Below are 24,661 nucleotides of genomic sequence, written 5' to 3'. Positions count from 1 at the left end.
AGTTGTGCCAATCAAAGTTTGAAGATCAGTTTTAATGTCCTGAATTGTGTTCTGTGTTGCAAGGGAGCTCTGGTTTGAAATCTTATTTTTTCATCTGTGAGTGCATGTGCTATTTCTATGTGCCCTTTTATTTCTGTAGCATTTTTAGTTTCTGCCTGAACAGTGGAGAACCTTGGAATGGTTTGGGTTGGAAAGGACCTTAAAGCTCATCCAGGGACACCTTCCACTATCCCAGGCCCTGTCCAGCCTGGGCCCTCCCACGGATGGGCACATCCTCCCAGCCAGGAATTCCTTCCCAATATCCCACCTTACCCTGCCCAGTCATGATGATCATCAGGAATTTTAATACTTTAACCACATGTGAAAACACATCTATTTGAGCTTTATATCCAAATATCCAGTAAAGAACTCCTGGTTTTTCTTCCCTTTCTGGAAGCCTGGCATCTGTGGTTTGTGCCATCCAGTTGTGCTGTAATCAGGAGCCTCAGAGATCCTGTATTTGGGGAGTTTCCTGTTTTCCCTTCTTAAAAAAATTTCATCTTAATTCTGTGAGATCACAGCTGAGTTGGTCAAAATATTTTGCCAAGACCTCTTAAATTTGTGTTCCAGGTGACAATTTCCAGTAGAAACTGCTTTATAGCAGCAGATTTATACAAGTGTTCCTTGGTTGTGTAACCACAGCTTCCAGGAGATTTGTATGGCCAAAATAAAATTTGGCATTCCAAAATTTACAATTTTGGGACAGATATTTAAAATACTGAGAAAAATATGGCTGTGATAACAAACCCCAGTTATCTGAGAAACCTGCCTGTCAGAGATGCCTTCCAGCCAGCAGCAACCACTCCATGATTTGTCCTTTTTCTGGGGAATTTGGGGCTTTTGCCTGGAATTTCTGTGATTTTTCCCTGATTTCTGTGCCCTCCCTCAGGTCCTTTCCTGTTTGTGAGCCCGGGCACACCCAGGATGGGCCTGAACAGCAGCACAGCAGGAGCACTGCTCTTCCCTTCCATCCAGCTCCTGGGCATGGAAATGCTGCTCCACTTCCTCATGGGACCACAAGTTGTGGATTTTGCTAAGCAAAACAAGCTCGTGCTTAGCTTAGGTATGTGAGTTTTACATCTATATTTAATTGTAGAAAATATACTTGTGTAATCTCAAATCTTGTATGTTAAAATGAAATTATATAAGCTTTTACGTGTTGTCAGCTTTAAGATATTTGTATGCTCAAAATGCTGTGAATACACAAATACTTGATTATTTTTAAGGCTTCTTTTCCCAGTAAACTGCAAAGTTAACAGGTTTATGGAATGTGTTTTTTTGTTCTTGTAGAGCCTCTCCAGTACCCACTGATCAGTAGCCCTTCTTTTTTTTGTAAGCATGCCAGCACTCTGATAAATGCTGTTCAGGATGGCTTTATTGCAATTGGAAAAGAAGTTCCTGGTAAGAATTCAGTGGTGAAATTGCAACATTTTCTGGGAAATCAAGTGGGCAGGGGAAACAGAATCAACACTTTGGGTGAAGTCCTGATGTTACAAAAAGTAGAACTGGTCTGACTTGCATTGAAATTTGAGCTTTGGCTTAAATCAAAATCTGTTCTTTAGCATAATTTGTATTTTAGCTGCAGTTTTGTTGAATGTTTTTATTGCAAACTGAATAAAACCATTGTTGCCTTGCAGATTGTTTGCTGAATGTTATCTGGAAGGACATAAATGCATATGTGAAAACAGCAATTGAAGCAGGTAAAAAGGGTAATTTTCTTTAATTTGGCATTGCTCACCAGTCAGAGGTGGTTTATTTTTAAACTAGGCCAGAAATTGTTGATTGTTCACTGCTTGGGTTTAGTATGAATCAATAATTCTGTTTTATTTTAAAGCATTTCAAAAGAAGAACAACCCCTCCTCCAGCCTTCAGTACTGCGGAATGGAGACGAAAATGAAAGTTTTTGACATTTTTCTTCATTGAAATTCTGTTCCATAGGAAACTGTAGAGTCTGCAGATGTATAAAAGTTGATTTCTGTTTTAAAAATGCCCTTTATCCAAGGAAAGTCCAGAATATGCTTAATAATGCAAACTTTTTTATTGAAAACTCAAACAGAACATGAAGAAGCATTCTTTGGATGAATACAAAATTCTACAACTTTAATGTATCAAAATTCCAACCCTTAATGAAACAAAGGTGTTCCCATTTCCTAATTAAACTTGAAGGTTTTTTATTTAAACTTAAAAATTTCATTTCTGTTATGAGCAAAACAGATGCTTGAATCTCTGAAGGATTTGGTAAATTTTTCCAAATTTCCACGTAATTTTTTTGCTTTTTGCACTAAGATTCTGAATGCTGCTCAGAGTGACTATTGTGGTCTGACTGGAAATATTTTTATTGCAGGAAATAAAAAAGAGAAGCAAGGCTCAGAAATACTGACCATGTTACTGCAGGCCTTAAAAAACACCGTGAGATCCAATTCCCTGCCCGTGCAGAAAATCCTGGTAAGTTCTGCTGGAAAAGCATTTTTGAGTGTAGAATTGGGTTCGTGGTTCTCCTGTGCCTCAAAAAACACCTTGGACACATTCTACATGGACTTTTTTCTTATTTTTTTTCACTGAAGGGAATTGTTTCAGTTTTGCTTTTTTTCGGGTGATTTCTGTCTTTTTGGGGGGAAGGTTTTGGAGTGGTTTGTTTTTTTTTTTATTATTATTTTTTTTCTTAATTTTTTTGTAATTTTGGTTTTTTTGGTAATTTTTTGTATTTCAGGGTGTTTTTTTGTAATTTTTGTATTTTTGGGGTATTTTTTATATTTTGGGTTTTTTTTGTTGGTTTTTTTGTGGATTTTGGTGTCTTTTTTTCCCCTCCCTCTTTTTTTTTTTTCTCCCTTTCTCTTTTTTTTTTTCTCCCTTTCTCTTTTTTTTTTTTTCTCCCTTTCTCTTTTTTTTTTTTGTCTCCCTCTCTTTTTTTTGGTCTCCCTTTCTCATTTTTTTTTTGTCTCCCTTATATTTTATTTTTATTTTATTATATTTTGCTTAAAAGATTTGAACCCTCAGAAAAAATATATTTAAATACATTTTTTTCTCTTTCCTGCTTAGTCACTCATTGATATCACTGTCAAGGAGTTGCCTCCAAAAGTATTGGGATCTCCAGCTTATCAGGTTGCTGATATGGATCTTTTAAATGTAAGTTTGAATTAATTCTGGGACTTCATTAATGCTGAAAGTTATTGGGAAGTCAAATTATTTCAAAGTGCAGACTTTGCTTGCAGGCCTCACTTCTGTGGAGTAATTTAATTGTGTCTAATTAATGAAATTGCTGCACAAAAAGGGCTGATATTGATTAGTGGATATCGTGTTCTGTGTGCTGCATGAGAAAGAGGGAACAGATAAAATATTTAGTCAACAATCATAAAAAAAGCTGTGAAAAAAGTCTGAAATGCTGCTGAATTTTGGGTTTTTTTAGGGAGGAGCAGACTGAGTGGGAGGGGGTGTGCTCCTCGTTGAAGTTTTAATTAGCAGATATTAAATACAGTTTGTTAAATACTCTCAATATTAGCAAAGCTGAAATATTTCTGATAGATTTGAACAGAAGTTGCCCAAAAGATCTCTTGCTGTAACCTGGAAATGAGCAAATCCCAGGATCTGGCAGCATCTAAGGCTTCCAGTTTGCCCTCTTCTTTTGATGTTGAAGTGTTAGAATTGACAATTTTGGTGTGAATTTCTGGCTAACAACAGTAACAAGAATTGTGAATATTTGGCTAACAACAGTAACAAGAATTGTGAATTTCTGGCTAACAACAGTAACAAGAATTGTGAATTTCTGGCTAACAACAGTAACAAGAATTGTGAATTTCTGGCTAACAACAGTAACAAGAATTGTGAATTTCTGGCTAACAACAGTAACAAGAATTGTGAATTTCTGGCTAACAACAGTAACAAGAATTGTGAATTTCTGGCTAACAACAGTAACAAGAATTGTGAATTTCTGTTTTAACCTCTCCCATTTCTCTTCCAGGGAACTCCAGCTCTGTTCCTGATCCAGCTGCCCTTCCACAACAATCTCCTGGAATGTTGTGTGACAGATGAGAGGTACCTGGAGCTTTGAGCATCCCTGGGAAAACACCACACCATTTTTATTTATACCCTTCTTGCAGGAATGTGCCCCTGTTGATGGAGTAAACAAGTTACCCTTTGTGTCCTTAAAAAGGAAAAAAGCCCAGAACTTTCTCTCCTCAATTTGGTTAAAAGACACCTCATAGCACCTTGGGGATTTCACTTCAAACTTAAGGATAGCTAATTAGACAAGAGACAAAAAGTCCTGCCTAAGCAACTCCCTAGAAAAAGAGAAAAAAAGAAGTAATCACTTTTATGAAGTGGTTTATCAAGAGCAAGAACCTCATGCCCTGGCTGGGCTTATCTCTGTAAAGAGCTTTTTTATTTTGCCTTTTATTAAAACTTTTTGTTTCCAACACTGTCACAGGAGCCATCCTGCCTCTTTTATGCCACTGAGGTAGCTGAGCTGTCAAGGGTATGATGCTTATCTCTGAGAGCTTGTAAGACCTGGCTTAAAGAGAAAAAGCATTACCCTCTCAGCTGGGAAAAAGCCAGCTCTCTCTCACCTGTGGAATTTCCTTCCCCAGATTCTTTGGGATCCTGGAATCCCTGGTGGGTGCTGCCCTGTCTGGGCCCACCTCTGCCCTGGCGTTCAGTGAGTCTGTGCTGGGTGTCATTGACCAGAGTGCAGAGCAGGTGGCCAGCAAGGAGCACCTCTGGAGAATGTGGAGTATTGTTGTTCATCCTCTGACTGAGTGGATTAATCAGGTAATTAATTCATTAATCAGTGAATTTGGTTCTCTTCCCCACACTCCCACGGGAATGGATCATATTAAACCATAAAACTCTTTTCTTGTTGCAGAATAATGAGGTGAACCAGGGGGATGCCCTGGAACACAACTTCAATGCTGTCTACAGTGCTTTGTTGCTGCCAGTATCCCACATTTTTTCCACTCAGGGATTCCCACAGGTAAGAGCAAATGAATCAGATTAATTCAAAACAATGTGAGATTTATAAAATCCCTGAACTCTCAGAGCTGACTTTGGGTTCAGTCTGCTGGATTTTGGGTTCAGTACAACACCATGGATTTAAAACCCTAAACCTCCAGCTTAAAACCCTGAAGAATTCCCCAAGTTTTGACAGAAATAAAAAACCACAAAGCAAGTTTTTCTCTGTGCACAGATATTGATATTTACCAACTTTTTGTCTCTCTGTTAAAGCCAACTCTGAAATCCTTGCTGCGCTCTTGGTCTGACCTGTATCGAGCTTTTGCTCGCTGTGCTGCTCTGGTGGCAACAGCAGAAGAAAACCTGTGCTGTGAAGAACTTTGTGCCAAAATAATATCTGGGCTAGAAGGTGAAACTCCAGTAGTGAGTATAAAACTGATCATTTAGCAGATCTCTTCTTAATTAGGTTTTTTAATTAATTTACAATGTGTGTTGTAAATTCTAATCTGGTGATTTCTGTAGTGTGAAGTGGCTCAGGTGAGAAGCTTTAAAACTTCTTTACTGACAGGAGTTGGTAGAGAAATGAAAAAAGGGAATAAAAATAACTATAAAGGTTGCACATTCAAATAGTTAAGCAGATTTTAGATATGTCTTCTAATTAATTAATAATTTTTAATAATGGTTAATGAGCGTCATTGTGGTGGTAATTTGGGTTTGTCCAGGTGAAGTGTGTTTATAAATTCCACAAACCCAGGCAATGCCATTGGGAAGGAGGAACATGGAACCATCAGCCTTGTACACTAAAAATTAAGGATTTTACTCCTAAAGCTGTATAAAAGAGAGATTTTGAAAGAATCAGTGTTTTTGTTACCTAAATTGCCTATTCCCAAACTCACACCACAAGGGGAAGGGGATGAACATTTAGTTTGGTATAAAATCCTTGAAGCATGAAGTTCACTTTAAAAAAAAATATTGTGAAAAACACAAATAAAATGGAATTTAAAAACCTGTAATTGAGAGCATTGCATCATTGTAACCTTGGATGCTGCTGTATCCTGATAAATAAGTGATAAATATCATAAATATCACTTAAAAATCAGTAATTACTAAACAAGACAATAAATGAGAAGAAATATTGGAGCTTCTTTTAGCTCACAATGTCAGTGTTCCTTTTAGAGCAAGTTTGACCATATTTAGGAAAATTTGGATGGATTGAGAGGAGAAAAAAACAGCTTTGATCATCTTTTCTATGCACAAAAAATGATTTGTACTTTGACTATTAATGGCAACTGTAATGACTTTTCTGGCAACCAGGCTTTGTCCTTGAGCACACAGTGAGCCTTGAACCTTAATTTTATTGATTTATCCTAAATGTGACCCCTTCTGCCTACCACTGTTTGCTGCTTTAGGCACTGTTTATGTTAATTATTAGATTAATTATTTTAAATTAATTATTAGAAAGCCCATCCTCAGTGTAAATGTGTATTTAAAATGGAATTTTATCAGTCTGACCTGATCATGCAGAACAGCTTCACCCACCTTTAATTAAAAGTTCTTTCTTTGCTATCCCAAATACCAAGGGTGGCTTTTTCTGTCATTGTTGATATTTTGCTGCTTGATTTTTGTTGCTTGACTTCTGGTTTTGCTGGTTGGTTTTTAGGTTTTGCTGATTGAATTTTCTTTCTGTTTCCTCCTCAGGTGTTTCCCATGCTGGAAGGTCTCACCCACCTTGTGTCAGTCATGGTTGACTGCATCAACTTTGCACCCTATGGCACTAAATTCCAGCCCAAAAACAGATGTAAGGAAATCCTTAAATCTTGGGGTTTCTGTGTGTGGCTTTGAGAGTTGGTTAAAAATTAGAGTTTAGCAGAAGACACAGGGTCATTGTGTATAAAATATTCTCTGTGTCCTGTTCCCACTTAAACTGTTAAAGCTGAAGAAATAATTTCCAAAAAAGCATAATTCAGTAAAAAAGTAGTTGAAGTCTACTTGCCCCATGGGAATTTGTTAAAATGGTCCATGGGAATTTGTTAAAGTGGTGAAATGCAGTGATGGGCTGCTGAAGGAATGAAATGCTTTAATTGGGAATATTGATGAGGAAGAACATAATGTAAACTTGACTTCCAAATAAATAAATTAATAACAATTATATTTCACCTTCCCTCCTGTTCACTGTTCCAAAATTTGTTCTATCTGACGAGTGGTGGTTTATTTTTGAGTAGCCATTAAAACCTTAAAAGCAGAGTCTGACCAGCCAGAAATATAAATAAGAAGAATAGAAATCAGATAAAATCATGCACTAAAAATGTGTTTTAAGTTGTCAAATCAGTTTTTAAACTTGTATATAGATTTAGTTTGGGAACAGAGTTCTTCTTTCATCATACTCAATGTTCAGCTTGTTTTTTTGATGTCGCTGAAGGAAAAAACCCAATTTTTACCTGCCTCTTTGCCCATCAGCCCCGCAGACTCCCACGGACTGGGCTAAGAAGAAGAAGGAGCCCCTTGGCAAGCTGAGCTCTCTGTTGAAGCTGCTGCTGCTGCTGCTGAACTCCTTCCACGAGCTGGGCAGCTCGGAGCTGCAGGCAGAGCCGCTGGGCGCCCTGGGGCTGGCCCTGCTGGCCGCCCTGCACGCCCTGCTCAGCCGCATCTCGCTGCCCTCGCTCCTCGGCACCACCCTGGCCACCTTCTCCCAGCCCTTGGCAGTCTTCTATGAGAAAACCCAGTCAGTGTTCCAAGGAACGGGGGCTGGAGTTGGGTGGGACAAAGCTGGAGTTGGGTGGGACAAAGCTGCAGTTGGGTGGGATGATAAAAGCTCCGCGTTTTCAATTTTCGTCTCTTCGGTGTCGCTGTTGGACACAAAATCAGCACACAGAGCTTGGGAAGTTCCAAAGAGAAAAGAGCCAGTTGTATTCCAACATCTGTAATAAAATAATCCTGAATCCTGATAAATAAGTGATAAATATCACTTAAAAATCAGTAATTACTAAACAAGACAATTTAAAAGTTCACTGAGACGTTATATTGCAGCTTCTTTTAGCTCACAATATCAGTGTTACTTTTAAAGCAAGTTTGACCATATTTAGGAAAATTTGGATGGATTGAGAGGAGGAAAAGCAGCTTTGATAATCTTTTCTATGCACAAAAAATTATTTTTGCTTTGACTGTTAATGGCAACTTAATTGTTGTGCCTGGAATGACTTTTCTGGCAACGAGGCTTTGTCCTTGAGCACACAGTGAGCCTTGAACCTTAATTTTATTGATTTCTCCTAAATGTGACCTCTTCTCCCACTGTTTGCTGCTTTAGGCACTGTCTATGTTAATTATTAGAGTGGGAAGCCCATCCTCAGTGTAAATGTGTATTTAAAATGGAATTTTTATCAATCTGACCTGATCATGCAGAACAACTTGAGCCACCTTTAATTAAAAGTTGTTTTTTTGCTGTACCCAACACCGGGGTGGTTTTTTCTGTCATTGTTGCTCTTTTGCTGCTTGATTTTTGTTTCTTCTGCTTGATTTTTGTTTCTGGTGGATTGGAGGCTGGAATTACCACCTCTCCAACCACACTACTCCAAAGATTAATCAATCATTCCTTTCCCCAGAGAAATCTGTAAATATTCTATTTATCCATGAAATTGTGTGGGAACTCTTGACTCTCAAATATGCAAACATGATCTATCAGAAGGCTAAAGAAGTTTAATGAGAACTTTAAAACTTTTAAAATAATTATAAAAGAAAATGTAACACTTTTAAGAATCAGGTCAACACTTCAGAGTGACTCTCTAAGCATCTCTGCAAGGCTCCAAAATTTACTTTCCACCTGCTAGTAATTTGCCCTGCAGTGAAGATATTTATTGATAGAAATAAATACAATTTTAGGAAAAAATAAAATTTGCATTAACTTGTCAAGGAAATTAACAATGATTTCTTGATGTGCACTGAAATCCTGGATGTTTTTAAGCAGAAGGAAATACTGGGACAAACTTTGGTTGGTGCTTTTTTCCTGAGCATTGTTTTCCTTGCATTTATTCATAAAAATTGAGAAATTTTTTTTCTGAGCATCATTCTTTGAAGTTGGATAAATATTTTTGAAGGAAGACATTGGAAGGAAAAAAAAAAAATTTGGGAACTTGGAGGTCACAGGCTTATAAAATGACTTCAAAAAATGGAGTTTGCTCACATTTTTCTGCCTAATTGTACCTAAGGATTTTTTGTACATAGAATATATTTATTTATATGGAATATATTTATTTATTTATATGGAATTGTTCAGTTTATGGAATTGCTTAGTGGTACTTCAGCTTTTTAATGGCAGTATTTCAGCTTTTTAATGCAAATGCTTATGGGGCCTGGGAAATGTGTTTAAGGAGAGCATTTAGAGTGCAATTAGAAGTTAATTTATAAGAAAAGCTTTTATTTTAAATTAAATTTGTACTAATTACCACTGACTTTTCCATTAATTTCTCCTGAAGTTATCATGGCAGTATCCATGGAATTTAAAGGATGATCTGGGAAATTCCATCAGGAAGTTCTTTAATCCCCAACTGAGACTCATTTCACAAAGTGATTCCATCAAGTTACTCATTAAAACCAGTGTGCAGGGCTGGAATTTATTATGTGTTAAATTTTTATGCTCCGGATAAATGAGACAGCAAAGTAGAAATAATTTAAATTTGTTTTGGCAGGCTCCCTGAGGTACCCAAAGTCTACAGCAACCTGAACAACAAGGTAAATTTGCTACAGAAATCACTGGGCTTGGGGGAGATGTGGGCCAGCAGAGTTCTGCTATTTCTTCTGTGTTAAAAAAAAAAAAATAATTAAAAAAATGTGATGAGGGTAGAGATTTAATTTTTAAATTCTTTTAAATTAAAAAAAATTAAATTCTGGAAGTGCGGAGCACTCAGCTCTGGGACTTGCATGTGATGTGACATTTTGAGCTGCAAAAATAAAGTCGAAAATAAAGGTATAATTCAAAATACAGGAGATTATAGTTGAAGATTCCCGTTCTAAAAGCTGCATTTTGTTTTCCCCGAGTTGGAGAAGCTGCTGGCAGAGATCCTGCAGTGCCTGCAGTGCCACTGCCCGGGCTCCTGTGACTCTGAGCTCCTGCAGCAGCTCAGCCCCGTGCTGTGCGTGGCCTTCCAGCACAGGAGCAAACAGATCCGCCAGCAGAGCGCCCAGCTCTGGAACTGCACCTTTGCCAAGGCCTCCTCCCTCTCCTATCCCGAGCAACTCAAGTAAGAATCTCATTTTTAGCACTGATACCTGCACAGGGGGAGCTCACAAGTTGTGTTGTGCCATTCTGGTTCCTTGTGCCAGCTGGGGCTGCTTTTATTGTGAGCTGCTGCTCTTTTTCGGCACCTTTCCCCTCCCATAAATCTAAATTTTTAATTTTATTTTTTATTATTTTTTGCTGCTGCTCTTTTTCTGCACCTTTCCCCTCCCATAAATCTGAAAAAGAGCAGCAGCAAAAAAATCAAAAAAAACATTTTCTGCACCTTTCCCATAAATCTAAATTTTTTTTTTTAATTTTATTTTTTATTATTTTTTGCTGCTGCTCCTTTTCTGCACCTTTCCCCTCCCATAAATCTGAAAAAGAGCAGCAGCAAAAAATAAAAATACATTTTCTGCACCTTTCCCCCTACGTAAAATCTAAAACGTTTTTATTTTTTGCTGCTGCTCTTTTTCTGCACTTTTCCCTTTTTCATAAATCTAAAATGTTTTTTTAAATTATTTTTGCTGCTGCTCCTTTTCTGCATTTTCCCTCCTCCCATAAATCTAAATTTTTTATTTTTTTTTTTGCTACTACTCTTTTTGTGCACCTTTCCCCCTCCTATAAATCTAAAATGGTATTTTATTTTTTATTGCTGAGCAGGTCTGTGTTAAGCCAAGCCAAAAAGAAAATCCCTCTGCTGCTGCCTGGTTTTGAAAGCATTGAGTTGTCTGAGGAGTGCAGTGGCCCCTTCTCTGACCTGGTAAATGTTTTGTTGGGATTTCATGGGAATTGTTCAGCAGGGAGTGAAAGGTCAGCTGGGATTTTTAATCTGATTGACCTACAGTGGTGTGTCATGTTTAGGATGATAAACTGCTGAGCTAGCACTGTCAGAAGACTCAGCTGGTTTTTACCACTTCCTCCATAGTAAATTTTGAGTTCTAGGAATTTATTTGAAATATTTAATTTTTTAAGTTGTCCTCTACATAGTTTACAGGAAATTTGTGAGTGTGGGATGGTTTTATTCTAGAAATGAACACAGAGTGGGTTTGTGAGCTTGGGAGTTTCTCCCCACAGTTCATTCAGTGTGGTTTTGTGTGAGCAGATGGAGAATTCCCAGCTGGATGCAAAGATCAGTGGGATGGAGGTGAAGGTTGGACAGAAACGAGATTCAATTCTGGCACAGACGAGTGAACCCAAAAGTGATGGCAAAGACAAGTCCAGCAACGTGCAAGCAACACCTGCCAAGGTGAGGTGTTTCCAGAGAGGAATCAAATCAAATCCAGGATCTTTTCAGGACTTAGGGGATGCTGAAATGTTTTTCTCTCCAACCTGGGCTGCCCAGCAGAGTCAGAGTTAATATTCCTGTCAGAATTTTTGGGGAGGGGTCAGGCTGGGTGGGAGGGTGGCAGAAAAGAGCCTCAGTCCTCACTCTGTGGAGGCTGTGACAGATTTGGGTTTTTTGGTGGGCTTTGGGGTTGGCAGATCCATCACAGAAATGGGTCATGTCCTTCAGAAATTCCTGATTTTCAGTTCCTCTCTCCTTCCTAACCCAGGATTTGGGATTTTTATCTTTCTGCAGCTAAAATTAGAATTTTCATCTCCTAAGGCAACAAGTGAGACACTTCTGGAAGAGGAGAAGTCTGTTGATTTTGTGTTCATTCCTCCAGAAACAAAACCAAGAATATTGACAGAACATCAGAAAGAAGTGCTTAGGTCAAAGAGGTCTGTCATTTATTGCTTTAAACTTAATGTGAAATGTCATTCCTTGAGTAGCTGAGCTTGCCATAACTTAATTCCTGTTTCTCACACCACCATAGGTAATTGATTCATGTTCTCCCATACAAGTTATGAAGTTTAAAGCTAAGAGAGTTCCTTGCTTTGCTGTTTAAAAACAACCAAGTTATTCTTGCAATGGCATTTCCTCTTTGTATTAAATACACTCTCTCTAGTCTGATTGGAGTTTGGGAATTTGGAGTTCAGAGTTTTACTTGGGGGCTGACATGCAGTTTGAAATAAAAGATGTCATTTTTCATAAATCATGGAAATGAAAGGATTGGATAAAACAATCTGAGGAGAGGATTTCTTGAGTCAGCAGCACGTCAGGAATTAGGATATCCCCAAGACTCATCTCAATTGGAGAAGAATCTTTAGAATGATCTCTTTTAATGTGAGAAGATAATATTGGTGTGTTTTCTGTGCTTAGGCAGCAAAAGCAGGGCTTGAGGCAGGAGCTCCTCTGGGATGTGGGGAATTCTTTGCAGAGTGGGATCCCAGTCACAGCTTTGATTCCCCAAAAATAAAGATTTAATGCAGCTGAAAAGAATAGCCCTGGAATAAGGAGACAATAAATTCCAAAGTGGAGTCTGACTCCCGTTCCTGGTGTTGTTCCAGAGCTGACATTCCTGCCATGTACAACAACCTGGATGCCTCCCAGGACACCACCTCATTTTCCCAGTACAGCCAGAGCCAGGAAGATTCTTTGTGAGTAGAAGTTTTGGTCATTTAAGGGTTCTCCTTTGGCAACAGCAATTACTGATTTCAGTAATTCTCTTCTAGGGAAATGCCACCTTCAGTAGAAAATGCCAAAGAAGACCCTGCAAACCAACCTCAGGTAATTTCCCACTGTCTGATGGTGACAAAAATCAGAGTATCTGCAAAAAACATGAGAGGTTTTGTGATTTGTTTTCCATTCTCAACACCAAGTGAGAGAAAATTTAACCTCCTTGCAGAGCTGTGTTCTGCTTTATATAATTTATTCCTTTGGGATTAATTAGAATATCATTTAGGCCAAATCACTGGGTATTTGATTTCAGAATGGGAGGATCTATGTGAGCAGTTTTTGGTCACCCATGTGCCTGTGCTGCCACAGGATTTTACTGGGGTAAAGGTTGTAAATCCTGAATTCCTTCTGGGGAGGAATTGCCTGAACAGCTCCTGTGCTGATAGTAGTGCCAGTCAGACCAGGTGAAATACAGCAGAACTTCAAGCATTTTTGGAGTTCTTTGTTTTGGGATTAAATGGTTTTTAAAAGTATCTTTTATAACTCTCAAAACACAGATAATAAATCATTTGAGGGAGGGTGGTTAGAAAAACCTTGTGTGTGTGCTGTTTTCTATTGCACCAGCACTGCAGATGATTATTGTATTATATTCACAGGACAAGTACAACTATTCCATTTGATTCCTAGGCCAAACCTTTTGCTGTTGATGTTTTTGGGACAGGAGGAAAAGGTGGGGAGTGAAGGATGTGGTTCAGAGGAGAGCCCAGCCTGCAGCAGCGAGGGGGAGGCCAAAAAGGATGAGGAGACAGCCGAGATGATCCCAGAGGAGACAGCCGAGATGATCCCAGAGGAGACAGCCGAGATGATCCCAGAGGAGACAGCCGAGATGATCCCAGAGGAGACAGCCGAGATGATCCCAGAGGAGACAGCCGAGATGATCCCAGAGGAGACAGCCGAGATGATCCCAGAGGAAACAACCGCTGCAGAGGGATTGGAGACAAGTTCTGTGGAAGCAGCTGCCCAGGAGGCCTCAGCAGGGAAGGAGGACACCTCAGATGTCACCAGCAGGTCAGCCTCCAGTGACATCATCTCTGGCACCCCCCAGCCCGCGAGCCGGCGCCAGTCCTTCATCACCCTGGAGAAATTCGGGTCTGCAGAGAGCAGAGCCTTCAGCCCAGCCCCACTGAGCTCCGTGCCAGAGCTGCCTGGGAGTGCCCCTGAGGCAGCCACGCAGCAGAGCAGCAGCGGCAGCAAGGCTGCTGCTCAGGCAGAGAAATCTGGAGAGGAGGAGAAAAACCCCCCGAAAAACGCCCCGAAAGCCGAGCCCGCCGCGGGGGCTGCGGCCGCCCGCAGGGTGACGCGGCGGCAGAGCCGCCTGGAGCTGCAGGGCAGCAAATCCAAACTCCTGAGCAGGCCAGAGGAATCCCTGGCCCCTGACAGCCTGGAGAGCAGCGCCGAGCTGGGCTCTGCAGGGGAGGATGTGGAGCACATCCTGCTCAACCACTCCCGGGCGCTGCTCTCCACGGAGGCAGACATCCAGAAAGCCGAGGATGCCATCGCAGAAATGGATAAGGCCCGGGGGCTGGACATGGATTCAAAGGAAAACACCCCCCCAGAGAGCAGCAGCAGCTCTGAGCAGGCCCCAGGGGAGGACAGCCAGGTGCCACAAGTGTCCCCTCAGCAGAAGCAGCTGCGGCGCTCCTCCAGGAGACGGCCGGACGCTGTGGACAGCTCCTCGGGCAGCCAGGAGAAGGAGGACGGGCTCCCAAAGAGAGACAGGAGGAAAGAGGAGGAGAAGGCTGGGCAGAAGAAGCCGTCCCAGGGGAAAGGTGATGGATCCCAAAAGCACAAAGGAATTCCTGGGAAAACGACAGACAGCGCAAAAGAGAGCAGCCAGGCTGAGAGAGGGGCAGAGGACTGGAGCTCCAAGGACTCTCCTGCTTGCAGGGGCCTGGATGAGGAGGGCAGCAGGGCTGCCAGGAGGGCAGAGGATTCCCCCAGGCCGGAGGGGGAAGCTCAGGGCAGCCTCAGCACAGCGGGGCAGAAGGTGGAGCGCCCACGCTACCACACCAGGAGATCTTCCCAGGGGTTGCTGTCCAGCATAGAAAACTCCGAAGCTGACAGCTCTGAGGGCAAGGAGGAGAGCACAAAGAGGAAAAAAACCATGAAATTGAGGAGTAGAAGCAATTCTCTTGAAGGTAAATTAAAAGAGGGACAGGCGGGGAGCCAGAGCCCTGAGGGATCTGCCCAGGGAGATGAAACTAAGAATCCCCTGGAGGCCCCTAAAGGTGAGCCTGAGGTCAGCACAGGTGCTGCAGTGCCAGCTGAGCCAGGTGGCCTGGAAAAGCAGGAAATTGCTGCAGCTGCTGGAGAAGCTGTGGGCTCTGGCAGCTCCGAGAATCCAGAGGCTCTGCAGGACACCAGCGTGGAGCAGCACAAGGGTGATGCATCCATGGAGTCGCTGGGCAGCCCCTGTGTGTCTGAGCAGGATGGGAGAGCAGCAGAGGAGAGCAGAGAGGAGAAGCAAAGCAGCACAGGGGACTGTGCACCTGCAGCAAATGCTCCAGGTGCTGAGCCCTCCTCTCTGCAAAGCCCTGAGTGCCAGAACAAGAGAAGCAAAAGGGTGAAGAAGATCAAGAGCTGTGATTGCTGCTTTAAAAAGCCAAAGCAGCAGGTGACTGACTCAAAGGTGACTGAGACAAAAAAAGAGAAAGCTTCTGAGCTGGAGGAGTCTGAGAGCACCCCAGTTCAGAGCCCTGGGACTGTTTCTGGTCACTCAGATTTGGAGGAGAGCTTGGCCCTGGCTCCATGTGGGATGAGCACTCCATTGCACCCTCCCAAGGAACCCAACACCTTCAGCTTGGAAAGGCAGGAAATGGATGTGGAAAACCTGCAGGGAAGCAGTGTGGGGGTGGAGGAGGAGACTCCAGAGGGTCCAGCAGCTGAAACCACTGAGTCCATGGAGGAAATAAAGGAACCTCCTGAGCAGAAGGAGCAAACAGAACAGGTTCTGCCTGAGAGTGTTCCTGGGGAGCCCAGGGAGAGCTGCCTGGACTCAGGGGATCAAGAGGAAGAACCAGCAGGTACAGAAAAGGAGGAAATAAATGAAAATGGACAACAGGAGGAGGTGCCTGAGGAGCTGAGCGTTGACAGCAAACCTGAGGAAAAAGAGATGCAGGAGCTAGAAGGAAATCAGGAGGAAAAAGGAGAAGCTGAGAACTCTGCTGGAGAAGCTTGTGTTGTTGCAGATCAAGATACAAAGGTTGAACTGGTGGAAACTGAAATCAAAGTGCCTGAAAATGTGGCCGTGGCAGATGTGGGTGTGGATTCCCCTCTGAAGGTGGAAGGGGATCCCTCGGTGCAGGTGGCTGAAAGCCCCACCAGCCTCCAGGCCCGCTGCACCTGGTCCCCCTCAGCCTCCCCATCCACCAGCATCCTCAAGAGAGGGGTCAAGAGGAGCCAGGAGGACGATTCCCTGTCACCTGCCAATAAGGTATTCCATAGGGAATACCCCAGCTGGGGTGTTCAATTACTGGCTTCTGTTGTGAATAATCTTACAGAAATGGTGAGCTTTGGGTTTGGAATGTGCCAGCACTGGCAGATTTGTGTTGTGAGGGGTTTTGTTGTGGAACAGAGCATCCCAGATCACTGCAAAACCAGGAGCAGCATGCTCAGGGTTGTAAATGGAGATTCCTTAGGGAATCCTCACAGTCTGTCCTTGGCTGAAACATTCCCTGGGTTATTCAAGAACTTCAATGATTGCAAACTGATTTTTTTTTGTCTCCTCAGAGTGATTTCACCAAGCTGTGCTGGGTTGAGTTGCCACTCTAAAACCTCCTTCTCTCCTCCTCAGATCCGCCGAGTCTCTTTTGCAAATCCCATTTTTCAGGAGGGCCTGGCAGACGACATCGACAGGAGGAGCCCTGTCATCAGGTCCCATTCCTCACCCTCCTCCAGGAGCCTTAAAATCCTCTCTAACATGCAGGTCAGGGTAAATCCTGTTACAATGTCCTGTGTGTCCCAAGTATCTGTGTACTGATCATAAATAGCATGGTTTGGTGCATGTTTGTAGTCACTTACACACAGTTGTAAGGGCTGAGGATCTGAAGTGTAAGAAACAAAGCTGCTTTAGCCTGATTCGTTCTCTGAACTCCAGTGAACTCTGAGGTTTCAGGGGCTAAAATCTCACTATTAACTGAATTCCTACTGTTAACTGAATTCCTACCATTGACTAAATTCTAGCACCCTGAGATATTTTTTTCCTCTTTTTCTATCCAGCACATTACCACTCCAACCAAAGGATTTCTGTCCCCAGGATCTCGTACCCTTAAATTTAAGAGCTCAAAGAAGTGTTTAGTAAGAAGTGCTTTGGTTCATGTTTCTCTTCTATTTTTTTTTCCCTGTATTCAGTGTGTGGCAGTTAATTTAATACTTTGCCTGTGTTATCCCAGATCACAGAAATGGCCAAGGAATCTCTGCCATGCCTTTCGGAGTTCGTGTACCCGGCCTTGGCTGGCTGCAAAGCCCCTGTGGATGTCATTTTACCTCAGATCACATCCAACATCTGGTCAGTGGCTTCTTGCTTCTGAAGGTGACATTTCAGTAGAAACTGAGCTCTTAGGAACCTATCAAACCACTGTTTTAGCCAGAATTCTTTAAAGGGATTGGGGTTGGTTGGGTGAGGAGGAGACTTAACTATTTTGGCGTTCTTCAAGTACTTTTTTGATGCTTGAAAATCTCCCCAGGGATGGGGAGTTTGTGCAGGGCCAGGAGTTGGATTGATGCTCCTGTGGGTCCCTTCCAGCTCGGGATATTCCCTGACTGTACCAATGACCCCTTTTCCCTCCCCTGCTGCAGTGCCAGGGGCCTGGGGCAGCTCATCCGAGCCAAGAACATCAAAACCGTGGGAGACCTGAGCACTCTGACACCTCTGGAGATCAAAACCCTCCCCATCCGCTCCCCCAAAGTCTCCAATGTCAAAAGAGCTCTGAAAGGATACCACGAGCAACAGGTAAAGTTGAATTTTGGCACCCAGAAAACCAATACTGATCTTGTTTACTGCAGGAATTATATTAAAAACAGCACTTTAAAACCCAGTCCCTGCCTGCCGCAGTACCATGAATTCAAGATACACATGACTTGGTTAAGCTATTATTATTAACAGGAAAAGTGATTGGATTTATTATGAGGATAAAATACAGTTCACAATATAATTTTATTTTTTTTTTCAATCTGAAAATGTTTTCTCTCCCCAAAAAACACCCAGGTAAAATCTCGAGCATTGGAGGAAAGCACAGTGCTTGAAGAGGCTGAGAAGCCTGGAAATGACGTGGAGGAGAAATCTCTGAGTGGAGATGAGGAAAAACTTGCAGCAGGTACCTGCTGGTGGCTTTTTGCTGTAGATTTAGAGGGCTCTGCTGTCTTGTCTTCTTTCTCTCCTGGTGGGAACACCTCATCCTTTTTTGTTTTTATTTTGGGTTTAGTTTTCTTCTTCAATCATGAAAAACTCACCCTGAGGAAGGGCAGGGTGAAGTGCCTTTGCTGGGAGTGTTTCCCATGGAATAAATACATGGCAGGCTGCTCAAAGAAGTGATTTTGTACAAAACTGTGGCAAGGGCATTTCTGTCTCTCAGGAATTTTCATAGAGGTGCACAGAGAGAAAGAAATGTGCTTGCTGTCACTATAGGACACGTGAAAGCACGTGTGAGCCACTGCTATTGCAAGGTGAAAAAGAGGGAGTTTATTTTCTGACTCCAGCATTTATACTTTCCCAAAGGTGACAGTGGATTGGAGGATGAATGTGCCACCTCTCCAATGACACTGGACAAATTACTGGTACATTAAATTTCTGTGCCTCTATGGAGGCATGTAAAGCAATAGATTGTTTACAGAAAGTTGAGCGAGAAAGTTCTTTATAAGAACGTAAATTCAGAAACCTTTAGAAAATCTTAGGAATCAAGGCAACAGCTTGCCACACAAAGCCAGCTGGAACTGTGCTTGGCTTTCCCTGCACTTCTCTCCTTTCCTTGCAGATCTGGAGGCTGGCAGCAGCAGCAGCAGCAGCGAGCAGCCCCCTGTGGACCTGCTGGGGCAGATCCAGGCCCTGGCAGCGCAGCTGAGCTCGGAGGAGCTGCAGGGCTACTCTGGCCAGCAGCTGTGTGAGATGCAGGAGCAGCTGCTGGCCATGGCCTCGTGCATCCTGAGGAGCCTGCAGGCCCGCTGGCCCTGCCCGCCCCAGCCGGGCCCCGAGTAGCTGCTCATCCTCAGCAGGAGGAGCTCGGTGCAGCCTCCCCCCTGCCTTCCTCTCTGCTCACTTCCTCCTGCAGTCTGCATTTGGGGCTATATTTGTTAACATCTTCATAAATTTGTTCTCTTTCCTTTTTTTTGCCTTTTTATTCTTCCCTCTTTCTTGCTTTCTTCCCTCTTTCCTTCTTTCTTCCCCCTCTTTCTTTCTTTCTTTCTTCCCCCTCTTTCCTTCTTTCTTCCCTCTCTTTTTTTCTTTTTCTTCCCCCTTTCTTTCTTTCTTTCCCCTCTTTCTTTCTTCCCCCTCTTTCTTTCTTTCTTTCTTTCTTCCCCCTCTTTCTTTCTTTCTTTTTTCCCTCCTCTTTCTTTTTTCCCTCTTTCTTTCTTCCCCTCTTTTTCCCCCCCTTTTTAATTTTTTCTTGTTTTTTGCCTGTATTTGTTGTTGGACTGTTTCCTCCCTGACAGAGGTGTTTTTATGGGATTGCTATGCATCTTTCTTTCAGGCAGTGAAAGAAAACCTGACAAAGCTGTGCAATAGCAAAGACTGTGACAAACCAAACCAACAGAGTAGTTAAATTATTTTTTTTCAAATCCAAAGTGTTCTTACTGCTGCAAACTCCTGCTGTGGGCTGAGAGCTGCCAGCTCTGCCCCTTTGGAGCAGCACGTGTGAGGTAAACTGGGTTAATTCCTTCCAGCAGGAGCCTGGGATTTGTACTGGATCTATTTTTCCATGTATTTTTGTACGACTCAAGCTCAGAGGAAATGTTCTTGTACAGGAGAGAGACTCTGCAGAGCCCCCCAGGCTTTGCCCCATGGCCTTTGCTGGCAGCAGTTGTTTGGGAAGACTTTTTTTTCCGTGAGGAAATGATGGATTGGACAAGAGCTCTTTGTATATTGTGTACAGACTCACAGCAGATGTTGGGTAATAATTTATGGAGTTTTAATTGCATGGACTGCGTTGCTGCTTCTTGGAGACCTTCAGCCAGAATTCCAGGTTTTCCCTTTGGAATTCTGATCTGTATATATTGTACTGTAGCTGTCCAGATGGATGTTTATTGAAAGGAACTGCTGCAGGTGGTTTTTGAACTTTTACATGGGCAAATAAAAGAGCAAATAGTTCCCAGTCTTGGTCGTGGCTTCTGGGCTTTTTCTCTCTTCAGCTTCCCTTCAAATTTGGATTCCCAAGGCTGGGAGGGACCTGGGAATGTCACAGTGCTGGTGTAAGGTAGGAGCACAGGGACAGGTGGGATGTCTGCAAAAATCTCAGGATTTTTTGCCCTGTTTGTGTCTCGTGGAGAAAAGGGACAGGACAAGCAGCCTGGAGCTGCAAGAGGAAGCTCTGAGGGTTTTGTTGCTTTCCTGAGAAGTTGTTTTGGTTCCAGATCTGCCTCCTTAGGAGGGTTCAGCTTTCCATGGCCTGGGCAGGATGTTCCTGACACATGGAAAGGGTTTTAACACTTCCCTTCCAGGCTGCCTCTGCTGGGAATTCCCTCTGGACTCTGAATTCCTCAAGGGTGATGCTACAACCCCTGCTGTTAACTTGGATTTAATCTATGGGGGAGACACAATATCCAGGGATTTTTATTCCCTTCTTTCCTGTGGAGTGGCTGCTACCAGGTGCTGCAGTGGATGAAGCAAAAAGTGATCTTCAAGTGTGGAATAACCCCAGATCTGGGTCCTTCCCTTCCCTTTTCCAGCACCACAGCATCCACCCATACTGCAGAAACCTCAGCTTTATTCATCACTAATTTACAAGAAATCACAGCTTTTGCCCCCAGAACACTTGCAGGAGAAACATTCATGAGAGCTCAGCAAGCAGGAGGAGAGGGGCGGTTGCTTTCCCCTCCCCAGATAAATTGGGTTGAAATACAAAGCTTAAATGGAAAAGGAAGTGAAGAGATTGAAACATTTCAGAACAGCCCAGAAAAATTCTCTCCATGTGGGAGAACGAATCATAAAATGTGTGTGTTAGTCTTCAGCAGTGGAATTTTGGAGATGTCTTTTAGTGTCTTAGATCATGATGAAACGTTTGAAACTCCAGACATTTGGAAGTGTTTGGCAGCGGGAGCAAGGCAGGATGTGCTTAGAGGTACTTTTGGAAACCTTGTGAAATATTCCAGGTGTGTTTTGCTCTGCAGTTATTTCTGTTGTGGCTGAGGGGACTGGGAGGGCCTGGGGCAGATGTCCCATCCCGGGGGAGGTGTCCCATCCCTGAGGGGACATGTCCCATCCCCGGGAGAGGTGTCCCATCCCCAGGGCAGGTGTCCCATCCCTGAGGGGACATGTCCCATCCCCAGGAGAGGTGTCCCATCCCCGGGAGAGGTGTCCCATCCCTGAGGGGACATGTCCCATCCCCAGGAGAGGTGTCCCATCCCCGGGAGAGGTGTCCCATCCCTGAGGGGACATGTCCCATCCCCAGGAGAGGTGTCCCATCCCCGGGAGAGGTGTCCCATCCCTGAGGGGACATGTCCCATCCCCGGGAGAGGTGTCCCATCCCCGGGAGAGGTGTCCCATCCCTGAGGGGACATGTCCCATCCCCAGGGCAGGTGTCCCATCCCCAGGGCAGGTGTCCCATCCCTGAGGGGACATGTCCCATCTCCAGGGCAGGTGTCCCATCCCCAGGGCAGGTGTCCCATCCCCAGGGGGAGGTGTCCCATCCCCAGGGCAGGTGTCCCATCCCTGAGGGGACATGTCCCATCCCCAGGGCAGTGTCCCATCCCCGGGGGGACACGTCCCAGCCCAGGGAGCTGTCCCAGGCCGGGCTCACACGGCCTCCACGTAGTTGGCCGGCAGCATGCCGGTCTTGCCGGTTCTCTGCACGGTGCCATACATCCAGCCCTCGTCGATGGCCTGCACGTTGACGATGGTGTCACCGTCCTTGAAGGACACCTCGTCCGCGTCCGCCGCCGTGTAGTCGTACATGGCCCGGAACGTCTTCTGCAGGGACACAAAGGGACACAACGGATGTGGTCACACCCTGACATGGCCCGGAATGTCTTCTGAGGGGACATGGTCACACCCTGACATGGCCCAGAACCTCTTCTGAGGGGATACAAGGGACATGGTCACACCTTGACATGGCCCAGATCCTTTTCTGCAGGGGCACAAGGGACATGGTCACACCCTGACATGGCTCAGAACCTCTTCTGAAGGGACATGGTCACACCCTGACATGGCTCAGAACATCTTCTGAAGGGACTCAAGGGACGTGGTCACACCCTGACATGGCCCGAAATGCCTTCTGCAGGGGCACAAGGGACATGGTCACACCCTGACATGGCCCGGAATGTCTTCTGAGGGAACATGGTCACACCCTGACATGGCTCGGAACCTCTTCTGAGGGGACTCAAGGGACGTGGTCACACCCTGACATGGCCCGAAATGCCTTCTGCAGGGACACAAGGGACATGGTCAAAGCCTTATAGTGGACTCAAGGGACGTGGTCACACCCTGACAGAGCTCAGAACCTCTTCTGAAGGGACACAAGGCACATGGTCACACCCTGACATGGCCTGGAATGTCTTCTACAGGGACACAGGACAGAAGTGATGTGGCCTTACAGGGGGCAGAAGGGACATGGTCACACTCCTGACATGGCCCAGACCCTCTTCACAAGGGACACAAGGGACGTGGTCACACCCTGACATGGGCCACAAGGGATGTGGTCAAACCCTGCTATGGCCCGGAATGTCTTCTGCAGGGACAGAAGGGACATAGAGCCTTGCAGGGGACAGAATGTCTTCAGGGGCACAAAGGGACGTGGTCAAACCCCAGCAGCCGTAGAGGACAGAAAGGGACACGGTCAAAGTCTGGCACGGCCCCTGAAAGTCTTCTGCAGGAGCACCAAGGGACACGGTCAAACCCCAGGGTTGGGGCTGGTGTCACGGCAGGGTCTGGCTGCTCCTTCCAACCTCCTGCTCTGGGTTCTTCTGCCTCCCTGAGCCCCTTGGGCAGCCGAGTGCCACAACCCCGGGCTGTGCTGGTGACACTGAGCCTGAGCAGCGTCCTCACCCCTGGTGGCCTTGGGCACCACCAGCTCCAAGTGTCACCACCTCCCAGCGGTTTTTGGAGGCCGTGCCATTCCCACTGTCCTTTACTCCAGAGGCAATCTTTGATTGAGCACTGCCTCCCACTGCTCAGTTTTCAGGGGCTGAGTAGGAAGAAGAGCTCATTCCCAGTTTCCAGGTACCCATTCCGAGTCTCCAGGAGCTCATTCTGAGTTTTCTGGAGCTCATTCCAAGTTTCCAGGTGCCCATTCCCAGTTTCCAGGAGCTCATTCTGAGTTTCCAGGTGCTCATTCCGAGTTTCCAGGTGCTCATTCCGAGTTTCCAGGTGTTCATTCCCAGTTTCCAGGTGCCCATTCCCAGTTTCCAGGAGCTCATTCTGAGTTTCCAGGTGCTCATTCCGAGTTTCCAGGTGTTCATTCCCAGTTTCCAGGAGCTCATTCCCAGTTTCCAGGCACAAGGGAGGCTCTGTCCCACTTAAGTCCTTGTCACACCTGGCTTCATACAGAGCTTCTGCCCCATGGACTGCAATGTCACCAACTCAGTCTTGGATTAACACTATTAATTAGTGTTAATTAATCATTAATTAGTGGCTGTGACCCCTCTAGGTCCCCAAATCCCCCAGGGTTACTCACCCCAGCAGTGGAGGGGTGGGAAGGCACCGAGGACACCGTGGTTTGCTGGGTGGCCACCGAGGACGAGCGCTGCTGTGGCAACTCAATGGTCTTGACCTGCTTGTAGCCCACTGCAGAAAGTTATTATGGGATTATTATGGGATTGATGTTATTATGGGATGGAGAAAGATCATTGGGGTTATTTTTTATGGGGTTGTGATGGAGCTGGTTGGGATAAAGATCGTTGTGTGGGGTTATTATGGGATTGTGATGGATAAAGATCATTGTGTGGGGTTATTATGGGATTGTGATGGGGCTGGTTTTGATAAAGATCATTGTGTGGGGTTATTATGGGATTGTGATGGATAAAGATCATTGTGGGGGGTTATTATGGGGTTCTGATGGATAAAGATCATTGTGTGGGGTTATTATGGGATTGTGATGGATAAAGATCATTGTGGGGGGTTATTATGGGATTGTGATGGATAAAGATCATTGTGTGGGGTTATGGGATTGCAATGGGGCTGGTTTGGATTAAAGCTCATTCTGTGGCAGTGATGGGACTGGTCAGGATAAAGATCATCGTGTGGGGTTATTATGGGATTGCAATGGAGATGGTTGGGATAAAGATCATCGTGTGGGGTTATTATGGGATTGCAATGGAGCTGGCTGGGATAAAGTTCAGGGATGGGCCACAGGGACGGGTTAAGGTCAGTTCCAAATGCGCGTTTACGGCTGTTGCTCGTGCACAACCCGACGTTCTGGAGCTGCGTGGTTTCCTGGCTGTGGGGATGGCTGCCCACGGGCAGCTGGGCAGCCTGTGTGTCCCCAGGCATGGCTGTACCTGTGGCCGTGGTGGTGAAGAAGCCCCCGTTGCTGTAGTAGGACAGGCGCTGGTCGGTGCCGTCTGAGGGCTCGGATTTCTCGTCGGCCACGCCGCTGATGCTCAGGGCGCTGGCGGAGCGCGAGTGCTCCCGGCTGCGGCGCTGCGCCTGGACTGGGGGGACAGCAGGGACAGTCCACCCCGGGCTCAGAGCCACCACCAACCCCATGGCTCAGAGCCACCACCAACCCCATGGCTCAGAGCCACCACCCCTGGGCTCA

The 24,661-nt window shown here is 44.8% G+C and overlaps 2 protein-coding genes across 43 annotated transcripts in view; one reads left to right on the top strand and one right to left on the bottom strand.

Moving 5' to 3' along the window:
- The window catches only part of RIF1 (replication timing regulatory factor 1), a 30,083-nt gene extending 10,021 nt beyond the window's left edge, over window positions 1-20,062 (top strand). The window contains exons 11-35 of one of the 2 annotated variants that reach the window (XM_077784885.2): window positions 929-1,102; window positions 1,330-1,440; window positions 1,677-1,739; window positions 2,384-2,484; window positions 3,079-3,165; window positions 3,998-4,071; window positions 4,623-4,803; window positions 4,898-5,005; window positions 5,257-5,406; window positions 6,682-6,781; window positions 7,441-7,705; window positions 9,666-9,708; window positions 10,015-10,217; window positions 10,856-10,955; window positions 11,298-11,441; window positions 11,775-11,917; window positions 12,587-12,676; window positions 12,752-12,806; window positions 13,417-16,188; window positions 16,549-16,680; window positions 16,974-17,051; window positions 17,147-17,262; window positions 17,553-17,706; window positions 17,962-18,070; window positions 18,728-20,062. In XM_077784885.2, the coding sequence (XP_077641011.2) occupies window positions 929-1,102; window positions 1,330-1,440; window positions 1,677-1,739; window positions 2,384-2,484; window positions 3,079-3,165; window positions 3,998-4,071; window positions 4,623-4,803; window positions 4,898-5,005; window positions 5,257-5,406; window positions 6,682-6,781; window positions 7,441-7,705; window positions 9,666-9,708; window positions 10,015-10,217; window positions 10,856-10,955; window positions 11,298-11,441; window positions 11,775-11,917; window positions 12,587-12,676; window positions 12,752-12,806; window positions 13,417-16,188; window positions 16,549-16,680; window positions 16,974-17,051; window positions 17,147-17,262; window positions 17,553-17,706; window positions 17,962-18,070; window positions 18,728-18,948 (5,774 nt within the window). In that variant the 3' untranslated portion in view covers window positions 18,949-20,062. The remainder of the gene's footprint in view (window positions 1-928; window positions 1,103-1,329; window positions 1,441-1,676; window positions 1,740-2,383; window positions 2,485-3,078; window positions 3,166-3,997; window positions 4,072-4,622; window positions 4,804-4,897; window positions 5,006-5,256; window positions 5,407-6,681; window positions 6,782-7,440; window positions 7,706-9,665; window positions 9,709-10,014; window positions 10,218-10,855; window positions 10,956-11,297; window positions 11,442-11,774; window positions 11,918-12,586; window positions 12,677-12,751; window positions 12,807-13,416; window positions 16,189-16,548; window positions 16,681-16,973; window positions 17,052-17,146; window positions 17,263-17,552; window positions 17,707-17,961; window positions 18,071-18,727) is intronic. The other variant, XM_077784887.2, reaches the window with a different exon arrangement.
- A 595-nt stretch (window positions 20,063-20,657) lies between these two features.
- NEB (nebulin) overlaps window positions 20,658-24,661 on the bottom strand; it is a 105,308-nt gene continuing 101,304 nt past the window's right edge. For all 41 annotated transcript variants that reach the window (XM_085584012.1, XM_085584017.1, XM_085584014.1 and 38 more), the window contains 3 exons: window positions 24,402-24,554; window positions 23,579-23,688; window positions 20,658-21,876 (listed from right to left, as the gene is read on the bottom strand). In XM_085584012.1, coding sequence (XP_085440138.1) covers window positions 21,703-21,876; window positions 23,579-23,688; window positions 24,402-24,554 — 437 coding nt within the window. In that variant the 3' untranslated portion in view covers window positions 20,658-21,702. The remainder of the gene's footprint in view (window positions 21,877-23,578; window positions 23,689-24,401; window positions 24,555-24,661) is intronic.

The sequence above is a fragment of the Lonchura striata genome, chromosome 7 (genome assembly GCF_050655825.1).
Source record: "Lonchura striata isolate lonStrDom1 chromosome 7, ASM5065582v1, whole genome shotgun sequence".
Taxonomy (NCBI): domain Eukaryota; kingdom Metazoa; phylum Chordata; class Aves; order Passeriformes; family Estrildidae; genus Lonchura; species Lonchura striata.
The sequence above is the reverse complement of the archived record's forward strand: the minus strand, read 5'-3'. Positions and strand labels throughout refer to the sequence as shown.